Below are 14,100 nucleotides of genomic sequence, written 5' to 3'. Positions count from 1 at the left end.
ATGGCTATGAACTGCTGCACCGTTCTTAAAGAGTTTTACCTCAAAACCAAGAGCAGAGATCTGGCACTACTGCTCACCTCTGCTTATGAACATATGACAGTCTTAATTAAGCAGATATAACCAATCTCATAATGCATAGGGAGGTAAATTAAGACAATTTATTATTTGATGTGAACTCCTTTTCATATGAACGCTTGAAAGAAAATTCATAAGAGCCGAAATAAAACATCATGAACTGTATTGGCTGTCCCATTGTCTCCAATTGTACAATGCTATTAAGAATTTCTTGAACCACGAATAAAAGTATGAAAAAAAACAAGAAACACATGAAAGTTTTGCTGCCCAATATAATTTACAGTCAGTAGTGCAGAATGGGAATTGGTCTCTACATCTTCAGATGAGGCCAGCAGCTCTGGCCTTTATGGTCCTTACATGTAGAGGAAGGTTTCTAACGGCTGCCCACACTTTGTTTTAAATCCAGCTAGGAACCTGGAACACATGTCCGCTTTAAAAGGACGGCTGCATACTGCTTTTCAGAAAGAAGTCCCTCTGTCACAGTTTTGCTCTCTTCAAATTTTGGTAGCACAACTGCAATGTAACCTTCTGTCAATGGCTGAATTGGAGAGAAGAAAAAAAACAAAAATAATTGGCTCAAGAAGTCTGTGGTCTGCTCCTTGTCCTCATCTCAGTACCGGTGTCAGGTTTCTGTTATACTAGCAAGCCAAGCTATAGCCACCGTGCCCCCAGCAGTGTTACACAGATCCATTATTGAGTACAGCAAAACAAATTAAAAAAATATATCTTACAAAAACCACAATTCAACCAATTAAAAGTGATACAATGAGAACAGTTAGAAACCATCTCCTATCTTACAAATAAATATGAAATTCTACAATTAAAGCTATTTTCAAAATCGACCCACCTACCATAATACTAGCTATCCCGGTTAATTTTTGGATGGATAACATTGGCTAATATTCTCTTTATTCCAATATTATTTTTCTGCTGATTTCACGGCTAGAATAGAAGCCCTTAATTAAGATTCTGAGTAAGCTGTTTTGTTGGGACATACATTATATACACTGCTCAAAAAACTAAAGGGAACACAAATACCACATCCTTTGATATCAGGGAATGAAATATTCCAGTTTCAAATCTTAACACATTCCACTATGTAATGAATAAAGAACAATAAAACAAAAATAATCAATATAAATCAAAATGAATATCCCCTGGAGGTCTGGATTTGAAATGATACTCAAAATCAAAGTGGAAAATCAAACTACAGGCTGATACAACTTCAGTGGAAAAGCCTCAAAACAAGGAAATGATGCTCAGGTAGAGGTGTGCATGTACGTGCGTGCGTGCCCTCCACGTGCCTGTATAACCTCCCTACAACACCTGGGCATGCTCCTGAATAGGCAGCGGATGTTCTGAAGAACCTCCTCCCAGACCTGGATTAAAGGATCAGTCAACTCCTGGACAGTCTGTGGTGTAACGTGGCGTTGATTTACGGAACACCACATGATGTCCTACATATGCTCTTTTGGATTCAGGTCTGGAGAACAGGCAGGCCAGTCCATAGCATCAATGCTTTCACCATGCAGGAACTGCCGACACACTCCAGCCACATGAGGTCTAGCATTGTTATTAGTGATGAGCGAATATACTCGTTACTCGAGATTTCTCGAGCATGCTCGGGGGTCCCCCCCGAGTACTTTTTAGTGCTCGGAGATTTAGTTTCTATTGCCGCAGCTGAATGATTTACATCTGTTAGCCAGCATAAGTACATGTGAGGATACCCTCGCAACCAGGCAACCCCCACATGTACTTATGCTGGCTAACAGATGTAAATCATTCAGCTGCGGCAAGAAAAACAATCTCCGAGCACTAAAAAAATACTCGGAGGACCCCTGAGCATGCTTGAGAAATCTCGAGTAACAAGTTTATTCGCTCATCACTAATTGTTATGCATCAGAAGGAACTCGGAGCCCACTGCAGCTGCATATGGACTCAAAATGGATCTGAGGATCTCATCCCAGCACCTAATAGCAGGGTACCTAGCTCTTACATGGAGGGCTGTGCGGCCCTCCAAAGAAATGCTACCTCACACCATTACTGACCCACTGCCAAACCGGTCATGCTGAAGGATGTTGCAAGCAGAACGTTCTCCACGGCTTCTCCAGACTCTGTCACATGTGCTCAGTATGAACCTGCTCTCATCCATGAAGAGCACAGGGCACCAATGTCGAATCTGCCAATCTTGGTATTCTCTGGAAAATGCCAATCGCCCTGCACGATGTTGGGATGTAAGTACAACACCCATTTGTGGATGTCGGGCCCTCAGAGTCGGTTTCTGACAGTTTGAGTAGACACAAGGATGTTAGTGGCCTGTTGGAGGTCATTGTGCAGGGCTCTGGAATTGCTCCTCCTTGCACAAATTAGGAAGTAGCGGTCCTGCTGCTAGGTTGTTGTCCTCCTACGGCCCCCTCCACCTATCCAGGTATACTGGTTTATCTCCTGGCATCTGCTCCAGTCTCTGGATATTGTGCTTACAGACACAGCTACCCTGCTTGCCACAGTATGCATTGATGATGCCATTCTGGATGAGCTGCACTACCTGAGCTACTTCTCTGGATAGTAGACACTGCCTCATGCTACTGTACTTCTGTGAGGGAGAGCTATGACAAAATACACTTGAACAATAACAGCAAAAAAGGATGAAAACAGAGAAATGGTCTGTGGTCACCCCCTGCACAACCACTCCTTTATAGGGGTTGTTTTGCTAATTGCCTATTAATTCTACCTGTTGTCTGTGCCATTTGCACAACAGCAGGAGAAAATGATTCACAAACAGTGTTGATTCACAATCAGCATTGCTTCACAACTGGACAGGTTGATTTCACAAAAGTGTGATCAACTTGGAGTTAAACAACACAATGTAAAGTGTTCCCTTTATTTTTTGAGCAGTGCACACAGATGTGATTACAACCACTAATTTATTAACATTTCTGAACCTATAGGAACACTATGTATACACCCTTCTCTGTTTTGAACACTAATCTATTTGTTTAGCAAGGTTGAACAGGTCACCTTATACTGTGAGACTAGTGATGAGCGAAAATACTCGTTACTCAATATTTCCCGAGCATGCTCGGGGGTCCTCCAAGTATTTTTTAGTGCTTGGAGATTTAGTTTTTATCGCCGCAGCTGAATGATTTACATCTGTTAGCCAGCATAAGTACATGTGGGGGTTGCCTGGTTGCTAGGGAATCCCCACATGCACTTATGCTGGCTAACAGATGTAAATCATTCAGCTGAGCTGATGAAAACAATCTTTGAGCACTAAAAAATACTCGGAGGTCACCCGAGCGTGCTCGTGAAATCTCGAGTAACGAGTATATTCGCTCATCACTATATGAGACATCAACGTGTTCAGCAATGTGCTAGTTACCTTTTCTTTCAGCAATTCAGGATTGTGAAGAATATTTTCATTTACTTCCAGTAATCGACCTCTAATGCAACTAAGAGAACAGAACAAAGTAAAAAAAAAGATGATCTAGAGATTTGAAAGGCAAATATACAATTCCATCTAAAAATCCTCCCCTCTTATAATACAATTATTCCGTACATTTTATAGGAATCAGTTTCTATGTCAACTACTTAGTCACTGCCTACTGTACTTCAAAGGAAAGTAATTTCCTAATAATGAAAAGAATCTCTTTGGCCAACATATTACATTTTTCTTAAGTAGTTTACTGTAATGGAAAAATGTGCACCTGTAAATGGTATATTCATCACCGTCACAGCAGGTTATCCTACACAAAGGTGCAAACTCTGTTAAGAACTGAGCCCCCTGGATACAAAAAGAAAACAACAAAATGTGTATTAAAAGCAATAAATTCAGTTTGTTGCATCTTTATTATGAATACTGCATTAAGTCATTAATACCATTCACGTGTTTCAAGGGTGCCATATTTTTAAGCAAAAAGTTCATACAAGAAGTTGTTTTTGCTCTCTTCCTTTCAAGTAACAATGGTTTTGATAATATGCACAGAAATACAGAACAAAAGAACTGCAGTGTGCAAACAACCGCTGAGCCAGATAATAACACTAAGCTGTAATAGAGGGGCTTGCGTGCAACACCAATAACAGCAGTGTGGTTATCATTAGGGTTAGAGGTAAAGCTATCCAACAATGTGGACTTGTTTGTAGGTCGGCCCAATTTTTGTGCAATCTCCTGGAGGTACAGCATGTACATTTTCTCATTGCAGCATTTATAAAAATAATTCTATAATAATAATGTTGGAATAAAGCACAAAAGTATATTTTAACACACCTGCCATTTACGTCTATGGCTAAGCTAGGTGCCAATATTGTAATTGCTCTTATGAGACCCTTCAGCTAAGTGCACACAGTGCGTTTTTGATACGTTTTTGCGGCATTTGTTCTGCGCAGAAATGGGCCAAAAATGTTATGGAATCCTTTGCAAGCTAATTCAATGACAACCCTGAGGTGTTGTGCACATGATCAGTAAATTTCCTTAAGTATTTGCAGTGCGTTTTTTTCTGCAGCATGTCAATTATTTGTGCGTTTCTCCAGCGTTTTTCACCCATTGACTTCAGTTGAGTCAGTTAAATCCACAGCAAAAACGCAGGTATAAAAATGTTTGCGAATTAGCGGAGTTTTTGTTTTGCGTTTTACTGGCATCCCATGGTGTTTCCCACGCTGTCATATGTTTAACAGCGTGGGAAACACCGGTGCGGTGGTTGTTATCGGCTGTAACGTAACTGCCGGTCACAGTGCTGTGGGGCCATTTTGTCAAATGTCAGTGTAACCCCGCAGCTGTGACTGGGAGCCGCGGTAATGCTACCTCCAGTACTGTCGGTCGGAGCGCTGCGGGGCAACGCTGTCAGATATCAGCGTGACCTACAGCGGTGACCTGCAGTAAAAAGCTTACTGCAGGTCAGCAGGCATGGGCTGATGAGACTACTGCTCCCATCGGGCTACGTCTGCTGTCACTGATAACAGTGACAGCAGATGCCGCTGATGGGAGATGTAGTCTCATCTGCAGGCGCCTGTGTGCACAGTTGGAAAAAAAAGGAAAATAATGACATACACATTCAAATAAAACCCCATTATACTCACCTAACACCAAATCCCCGATGCCCTCGTCTCCTAGAAATAATAAACACCATAAACTCACCTGTCCACCAAAGTCCACGTAATCCGGAGTGTCCCATGGTGATCTCACGTGTAGAACGGTCACATGGGGAGATGTGACTGCTCTACCTGGCGATACACTGCGGGATCGATTACCTCCTGTCAGTGTATCACTGAGCTGCCGTGAGAGAGATCACCGGAGCTCATCAGATCCAGTGCTCACGGCACCGCTGCGTGAGAACTTCCCCACGCAGCGAAGGTGCCGTAAGGGAGATCACTGAAACTGATGAACTCCACTGAACTCTCTCACGGCAGCTCAGTGATACACTGCGGGAGTGATTACCTCCTGTGTCAGTGTATCGCCGGCTGTCTTTGAGAGCAGTCACATGGGTAAGTAACTGGCTTAGTGATAGAAAGCAGAGGGTGGTTATAAATGGTATATTCTCTAACTGGGTCGCGGTGACCAGTGGGGTACGGTCAGTGTTTGGACCTATTTTCTTTAACATATTTATTAACAATCTGGCAGAAGGTTGACATAGTAAAATATCGATATTTGCAGATGATACTAAGCTATGTAAAGCAGTCAATACAAAAGAAAATATTATTCTGCTACAGATGGATCTGGATAAGTTGGAAACTTGGGCCAAAAGGTGGCAGATGCGGTTTAACAATGATAAATGTAAGGTTATACACATGGGAAGAAGGAACCAATATCACCATTACACACTGAACGGGAAACCACTGGGTAAATCTGACATGGAGAAGGACTTGGGGATCCTAGTTAATGATAAACTTACCTGGAGCAGCCAGTGCCAGGCAGCGGCTGCCAAGGCAAACAGGATCATGGAGTGCATTAAAAGAGGTCTGAATACACATGAGGAGAGTATTATACTGCCTCTGTACAAATCCCTGATTATACCGCACATGGATTATGGTGTACAATTTTAGGCACCGATGCTCAGGAAGGATATAATGGAACTAGAGCGAGTACAAAGGAGGGAAATAAAAATAAATAAAAGGGATGGGGGAACTACAATACCCAGAGAGATTAGAAAAATTAAAATTATTTAGTCTAGAAAAAAAAACGACTGAGGGGCGATCTAATAACCATGTTTAAAAATATAAGGGGACAATATAAATATCTCTCAGAGGATCTGTTTATACCAAGGAAGGTGACTGTCACAAGGGGGCATTCTCTGCATCTGGAGGAGAGAAGGTTTTTCCACTAACATAAAAGAGGATTCTTTACTGTTAGGGAAGTGAGAATCTGGAGTTCCTTGCCTGAGGAGGTGGTGATGGCGAACTCAGTCGAGGGGTTTAAGAAAGGCCTGGATGTCTTCCTGGAGCGTAATAATATTGTATCTTACAGTTATTAGGTTCATTAGAAGGACGTAGATCTAGGGATTTATTCTTATGGAATATAGGCTGAACTGGATGGACAAATGTCTTTTTTTGGCCTTGCTAACTATATTACTATGTTACATCAGTGACTGCTCTCAAAGTGATCAGGATCGTTGTGGGATATTATGGATTACCTTCTCTGGGAACAGGTGAGGAATATTGTGGTTTATAATTTTATTTTTGTTGCTTGGGACGTTTGCTTAAGGTGGATTAAGCATTCGGTAAGTATCGTTTAATTAAGAAACATTAAAGGGAGTCTGTCATTATTTAAAATAAATTACTTTATTCTGGGTGTCTGTGCTTTTATACAGTATCACTATTACTAATGGATAGATGTGTTATAGACGCTTCTCCGTTACTAACATGTGGGCTTGATTTCACTGGACAATACAAAGGTTACATGAACTCCACAAATATGAACCCCACTTGTCACAGCTACAGGGCAAGTGGGAAAAGTGAGGCTGAGCGCCAGATTTGGCGCATCTTATAGATGCGCATTTCTACGGTGTATGAGAGCTGATGTTTTTAGTCTGGGAGGGGCCAATACCCATGGCTCCTTCCTAGGCTATTAATATCAGCCTGCTGTTGTCTGCCTAGCCTTCGCTGGTTAGATTTTATAGGGGGACCCTATGTCAATCTTTTTCTGGGGTCCCTCTGTAAACTTGCTAGTAAATGCTAAGCAAACAGCTGTGAGCGGATATCAACCCCTTAAACCCCAAGGGTGGTTTGCATGTTAATGACGGGCCAATTTTCACAATTCTGACCACTGTCCCTTTATGAGGTTATAACTCTGGAATGCTTCAACGGATCCTGATGATTCGGACATTGTTTTCTCGTGACATATTGTACTTCATGATAGTGGTAAAATTTATTTGATATTACCTGCGTTTATTTGTGAAAAAAATGGAAATTTGGTGAAATTTTGAAAATTTTCGCAATTTTCCAACTCTGAATTTTTATGCCCTTAAATCACAGAGATATGTCACACAAAATACTTAGTAAGTAACATTTCCCACATGTCTACTTTACATCAGCACAATTTTGGAACAAAATTTTTTTTTGTTAGGAAGTTATTAGGGTTAAAAGTTGACCAGCAATTTCTCATTTTTACAACACCATTTTTTTTTTAGGACCACATCACATTTGAAGTCACTTTGAGGGGTCTATATGTTAGAAAATACCCAAGTGAGACACCATTCTAATAACTGCACCCCTCAAGGTACTCAAAACCACTTTCAAGAAGTTTATTAACCCTTCAGGTGTTTCACAGGAATTTTTGGAATGTTGAAATAAAAATGAACATTTAACTTTTTTTCACAAAAAATTTATTTCAGATCCAATTTGTTTTATTTTACCAAGGGTAACAGGAGAAAATAGACCCCAAAATTTGTTGTACAATTTGTCCTGAGTACGCTGATACCCCATATGTGGGGGTAAACCACTGTTTGGGCGCATGGCAGAGCTCGGAAGGAAAGGAGCGCCATTTGACTTTTCAATGCAAAATTGACTGGAATTGAGATGGGACGCCATGTTGCATTTGGAGAGCCCCTGATGTGCCTAAACATTGAAACCCCCTACAAGTGACACCATTTTGGAAAGTAGACCCCCTAAGGTCATTGGGCATTGCGGCCACCCACCTTTGGAATCCCCGCCCCGCACTGTGTTATGCATTATGCACAGTGCGGGGTGGGGCCGCAATGTCCGCGCAGGCGCAGTGTGCAAGCCTGGCTGGGACATCAGACGGCCAGAGCTTACTGCGTCTGCGCAGGACACCAGTACACAGCGCAGGCGCCGGTTTTGAAACGATAACAGCGCTGAGGGGGCGGCGCCGAAAGCGCAGGAAGATGTGAGTGACGGCAGAGGAGCTGGCCAAGCTGGGGAGTGAGGACCCGCCTACCTGGCTAGAGACAGGAATTGTGGCTAAGTATAAAAACGCTTTATTTGGGGTATACTTGAACCTAAAACTAAAAGAGCCACCTTGTTAGAATGCAGCATTACTGCTGCACAAGGTGGCTCTTTTAGTTTATAACGGCTGGAGGGGGGTGACAGTGGCCCTTTAAAACCAGTTAATAAACTTCAGTCAATCTGAGGATCTATCTTCCCTTCTTGTATCCCATCAGACACACAACTAGCTAGTGCTTAACATAAGACCGCTCGGGGCGGTGTTTGAAGGGCGCTGGCTGGCTCATTGCTTGCCAATTGAAGAGACCCTTCCCTGTCTAAGCAGCTATTCCCCCAATGTATAACTCTGACTTTTGCATTGCAGGGCTTTGGCCATAGCCGTAGAGCTCCATGTATTTAAAAAAAACAAACAAAAAAAACACAGCTTTCAGTTTACTGTTTGAGGTATGCTCCTGCAGTCACGATCATCAAGAGAACTTTCCTGTACTATTTAAAAAGAGAAATTGTACCAACATCTACAAGGATTATGGTGTCCAAATTACACACTTTCATATCACACAGGCCTCCATTTACCCAATGGAATGAAACAAACTATAAAGTGAAAATTATGAACATGATCAGCACAATCCCAATAATACAGAAACATAACTGGGCATAAAATGTCATCTACTTACTCTTTTAGACTTTCCTGACACTTTATTCTGTAGCCTGCTGCAGTTGGCACTGATTTGATAGCTAATACTAGATATACTTTTGCCACTTTGAAGGACTGGGTGGCATTCTGCCAGTGTAATGACACAAATTCTGAAAGATAAAGAAAATAAGAAGACAAAATAGTTATTAGGTGGTAAAACCCTTAAGGACACAGCCAATTTCCAATTTTACATTTTATTTTCCCTACCCTTATTCAAAGAGCCATATTTTTTATTTTTTCATCAACATAGCCATATGGATTCTTTTTTTTGTGGGACTAATTTTACTTTTGAATGACATAATTCATTTTCCCAAATATGAAAAATATGAAAAAAAAATTCAAGTCAGGAGAAATGGCAAAAAAAATGCAATTCCACCATTGTTTTTTTCTGTTACATTTTATCAGCATACATGGTGTGGTAAAAATTATCTAGGAACGGGCTTCTTCAGGTCAGGAAAATGAAGGTAATACTAAACAGAGGATTTTTTGCTATTTACGGTAAATAGTTTAAAAAAATTTGTCACTATTTTCCAAAACTCATAAAACTTATATTTTTTTCCTATAAAAAAGGAGCTACATGATGTATCCATAAAACCAGAAATAATGGAATTAAATTGTTAAATTATTTAGGTTTTGATAGATCAGACTTATTTGACAATACCAAACATGCTTATTTTTTTATATTTCTTTTTTTTGTTTAGCTGGGAAAAAGGGGTATGATTTATTTTTTACCTAAACTTTTTTCTTTAAATCTGCAGTCATTTAATTGCTTTTATTGTACACTGCAATACTAGAGAACAGCAGTAAATAGTGCTTTTATGAAGCCCCTTTAAGTGTGGGTGAACCGCCTGGCACCTGGAATGGACACCTGGACAGGATCTCATGGGTTAAACGCCAATGTCAGTTACAGACAGCAGCATTTAAGGGTTTTACAGCTGTGATCTTTGCTGGCACCTGCCCATATGTAGAGCAGACTCTGTTCCTGAGTGATAAGAAAAAAATAATCTCGAACATACAGGTTAGATATTAGGTCTTTCTCTAGTCACCTTCCACGACGGCATACGGAGGTTGCCTCTTTGCCCTAATGGGGAGCAGGAAATACGGAGAGGTTAAAAGGACCTCCCACTTGCCAGTGTCTTTCCTGTTCCCCATGGGACAGAGAGAGGATCCATGTGCTGTGGTGGCCGGCAACTACAGGACCTGACTGGGCTTTGCCCTTCCTAAAAAAGCTGGGCAGCATGGGTCATGTCTCACCTCCCCCTTCTTGCTGCTCCCGTCGCGCCGCTCTGCCGTGTCTTCGGGACCTTCTCCTGGCCTTCCAGCACCCCCTCGAGGGTATAGCAGGCCAGTGATCCCGACCGGAGTCCTCTCGGAGCTCTCCGGTCTCCTCTCCCTCTGGCGCTCTGCCGGCGTCCAGGAAGTGATCGCGCGCATCACTTCCAGTCTCTTCTGCCGCTGAACGCAGCACTTCCGCCGCCGGCCCCTCGTGCAGGACACCGTTCCTCCACCCTGGACCAAGGACGGGAGGAGGGAATCAACCTTCGCTGAGGGCAGGGATACTACTCCGGTATAAAAACCAGCCTGAAAACGTCACAGGTAAGGCTGTCCTGATGGAAGGCAATACCTGCCCTGCGCCTGCAGAGCCCAGCGCTGCCCCTGCCACAGTAAGTGTTGCAAGGACGGGGGTCCTCAGAGACAACCTAGGGGTTCTTTTGTTTCTGACACTTCTCCCCCTCTTGTTGCAGGGAGACAAGTCTACCCCTAAAACTTCTATTAAAAGAAAATGTGCCATCTGCAATATTAAGTTGCCCCCATTATGGGAGAAAAAACTCTGCAGATCATGTACTGACAAAATAGTCAGAGAAGAGCAACTTTCCCTCTTGGAAGAAATCCGCTCGCTAGTCAAGCAAGAGGTGCAGTCTTCCTTGGCGGCCTTTACCACTCCACCCCCACCACCACTTTCTCCAGCAAAGAAAAGAAAAATTCAGGTTTAGGATTCGGAGTCTGAATCAGACCTCTCCTATGCCTCATCCTCAGGTAGACGGGAGAAACCTATGTCTCCTATAACCTCTGAAACCAGGAAATATCTGTTTTCTTCAGATTGGATTGAGGATTTAGTATCTGCTGTACGTAGTACTATGGGGTTGGAGGAGGAGTCAGAACCACATTCCATTCAGGACCAGATGTTTGGTGGAATACCCAAGTGGAAACATGTAGGATTCCCAGTACACTCTAATATAACTGACATGATTAATCAAGAGTGGAACTGCCAGAAACACGCCTCAGCATTCCCTCTGAGATGAAGCACATATTCCCCTTAGGAGATTCGGTCAAGTGGGATATTCCCAAGGTCGACTCACAAGTGGCAAGAGTTGCAAAAAGAAGGGCTCTTCCATTTGAAGACTCCTCACAACTAAAGGATCCAATGGACAGAAAAACCGAAAGTCTATTGAAAAAATCCTGGGAGACTTCTACGGTATCCCTAAAAGCCAATATTGCTTTGACCTGAGTGGCTAGAGCAGTCTTCCGCTGGTTGGGGGAACTAGAATCCCATATATCCCAGGGTACTTCTAGGGGCGAATTGCTGGATTCTCTACCCAGCCTTCTTAGAGCTACTGGGTTCTTGGCGGATGCCTCCATGGAGACAGTTAGAGTTGCCTCCAGATCTCTAGTACAAACTAATTCAGCTAGAAGAGCTCTTTGGCTCAAGATGTGGTCTGGGGATATCACCTCCAAGGCCAAATTATGTGCTATACCGTTTAAAGGTGACTATGTTTTTGGGCCTTCTCTAGATGAGATCTTGGAAAAGGCAACAGATAATAAAAAAGCTCTTCCAGAACAAAAAACCCCTAAGAAAAGGTTTTTTCGTCCCTCACAGCCCCAAACCTCTCAAAGAGGAAAAGGCAAGTCTGGGAGGTGGAGCTATCCGAAGGGCGGGGGGAAAAATATCCTTATCCCCCAACAACAGCAGTCCCAACAGGAAAAGCGGGGACTTTGACCCGGTGGGGGGGGGGGGGGGGGGGGAGAGACTCAAATTTTTTCCTTCAGTGGCAAAATATCACCAATTGCCCCTGGGTACTCAATGTCATCAAGGAGGGCCTTTTAAGAGTTAATTTCCTCCCCTCCACGGGGTCTAAAGGTCACCTCCCTTCCCTCCTTAACCCCTTCATGACCTTGCCGTTTTTTGCAATTCTGACCAGTGTCCCTTTATGAGGTAATAACTCAGGAACGCTTCAACGGATCCTAGCGATTCTGAGGCTGTTTTTTCGAGACATATTGGGCTTCATGTTAGTGGTAAATTTAGGTCGATAATTTCTGAGTTTATTTGTGAAAAAAATGGAAATTTGGCAAAAATTTTGAAAATTTCGCAATTTTCACATTTTGAATTTTTATTCTGTTAAACCAGAGAGTTATGTGACACAAAATAGTTAATAAATAACATTTCCCACATGTCTACTTTACATCAGCACAATTTTGGAAACAAATTTTTTTTTTGCTAGGAAGTTATAAGGGTTAAAATTTGACCAGTGATTTCTCATTTTTACAACAAAATTTACAAAACCATTTTTTTTAGGGACCACCTCACATTTGAAGTCAGTTTGAGGGTTCTATATGGCTGAAAATACCCAAAAGTGACACCATTCTAAAAACTGCACCCCTCAAGGTGCTCAAAACCACATTCAAGAAGTTTATTAACCCTTCAGGTGTTTCACAGCAGCAGAAGCAACATGGAAGGAAAAAATGAACATTTAACTTTTTAGTCACAAAAATGATCTTTTAGCAACAATTTTTTATTTTCCCAAGGGTAAAAGGAGAAACTGGACCACGGACGTTGTTGTCCAATTTGTCCTGAGTACGCTGATACCTCATATGTGGGGGTAAACCACTGTTTGGGCGCATGGCAGGGCTCGGAAGGGAAGGAGCGCCATTTGACTTTTTGAATGAAAAATTGGCTCCAATCTTTAGCGGACACCATGTCGCGTTTGGAGAGCCCCCGTGTGCCTAAACATTGGAGCTCCCCCACAAGTGACCACATTTTGGAAACTAGACCCCCCAAGGAACTTATCTAGAAGCATAGTGAGCACTTTAAACCCCCAGGTGCTTCACAAATTGATCCGTAAAAATGAAAAAGTACTTTTTTTCACAAAAAAATTATTTTAGCCTCAATTTTTTCATTTTCACATGGGCAACAGGATAAAATGGATCCTAAATTTTGTTGGGCAATTTCTCCTGAGTACACCAATACCTCACATGTGGGGGTAAACCACTGTTTGGGCACATGGTAAGGCTCGGAAGGGAAGGAGCGCCATTTGACTTTTTGAATGAAAAATTATCTCCATCGTTAGCGGACACCATGTCTCGTTTGGAAAGCCCCTGTGTGCCTAAACATTGGAGCTCCTCCACAAGTGACCCCATTTTGGAAACTAGACCCCCCAAGGAACTCATCTAGAGGCATAGTGAGCACTTTAAACCCCCAGGTGCTTCACAAATTGATCCGCAAAAATGAAAAAGTACTTTTTTTTCACACAAAATTTCTTTTAGCCTCAATTCTTTCATTTTCACATGGGCAACAGGATAAAATGGATCCTAAAATTTGTTGGGCAATTTCTCCTGAGTATGCCGATACCTCATATGTGGGGGTAAACCACTGTTTGGGTGCACGGCAAGGCTCGGAAAGGGGAGGCGTGCCATTTGACTTTTTGAATGGAAAATTAGCTCCAATCGTTAGCGGACACCATGTCGCGTTTGGAGAGCCCCTGTGTGCCTAAACATTGGAGCTCCCCTACAAGTGACCCCATTTTGGAAACTAGACCTCCCAAGGAACTAATCTAGATGTGTGGTGAGCACTTTGAACCCCCAAGTGCTTCACAGAAGTTTAGAACGCAGAGCAATGAAAATAAAAAATAATTTTTCTTTTCTCAAAAATGATTTTTTAGCCC

The 14,100-nt window shown here is 42.4% G+C and overlaps 1 protein-coding gene across 1 annotated transcript in view; it reads right to left on the bottom strand.

Moving 5' to 3' along the window:
- Positions 1–221: 221 nt before the first annotated feature.
- ABITRAM (actin binding transcription modulator) overlaps positions 222–14,100 on the bottom strand; it is a 97,220-nt gene continuing 83,341 nt past the window's right edge. The window contains exons 4-7 of the mRNA XM_077267627.1: positions 9,141–9,270; positions 3,780–3,856; positions 3,455–3,524; positions 222–613 (exon numbers count right to left, since the gene is read on the bottom strand). Of these exons, the coding sequence (XP_077123742.1) occupies positions 482–613; positions 3,455–3,524; positions 3,780–3,856; positions 9,141–9,270 (409 nt within the window). The 3' untranslated portion in view covers positions 222–481. The remainder of the gene's footprint in view (positions 614–3,454; positions 3,525–3,779; positions 3,857–9,140; positions 9,271–14,100) is intronic.

The sequence above is a fragment of the Ranitomeya variabilis genome, chromosome 6, assembly GCF_051348905.1.
Source record: "Ranitomeya variabilis isolate aRanVar5 chromosome 6, aRanVar5.hap1, whole genome shotgun sequence".
NCBI classification, from domain to species: Eukaryota; Metazoa; Chordata; class Amphibia; order Anura; family Dendrobatidae; genus Ranitomeya; species Ranitomeya variabilis.
The sequence above is the reverse complement of the archived record's forward strand: the minus strand, read 5'-3'. Positions and strand labels throughout refer to the sequence as shown.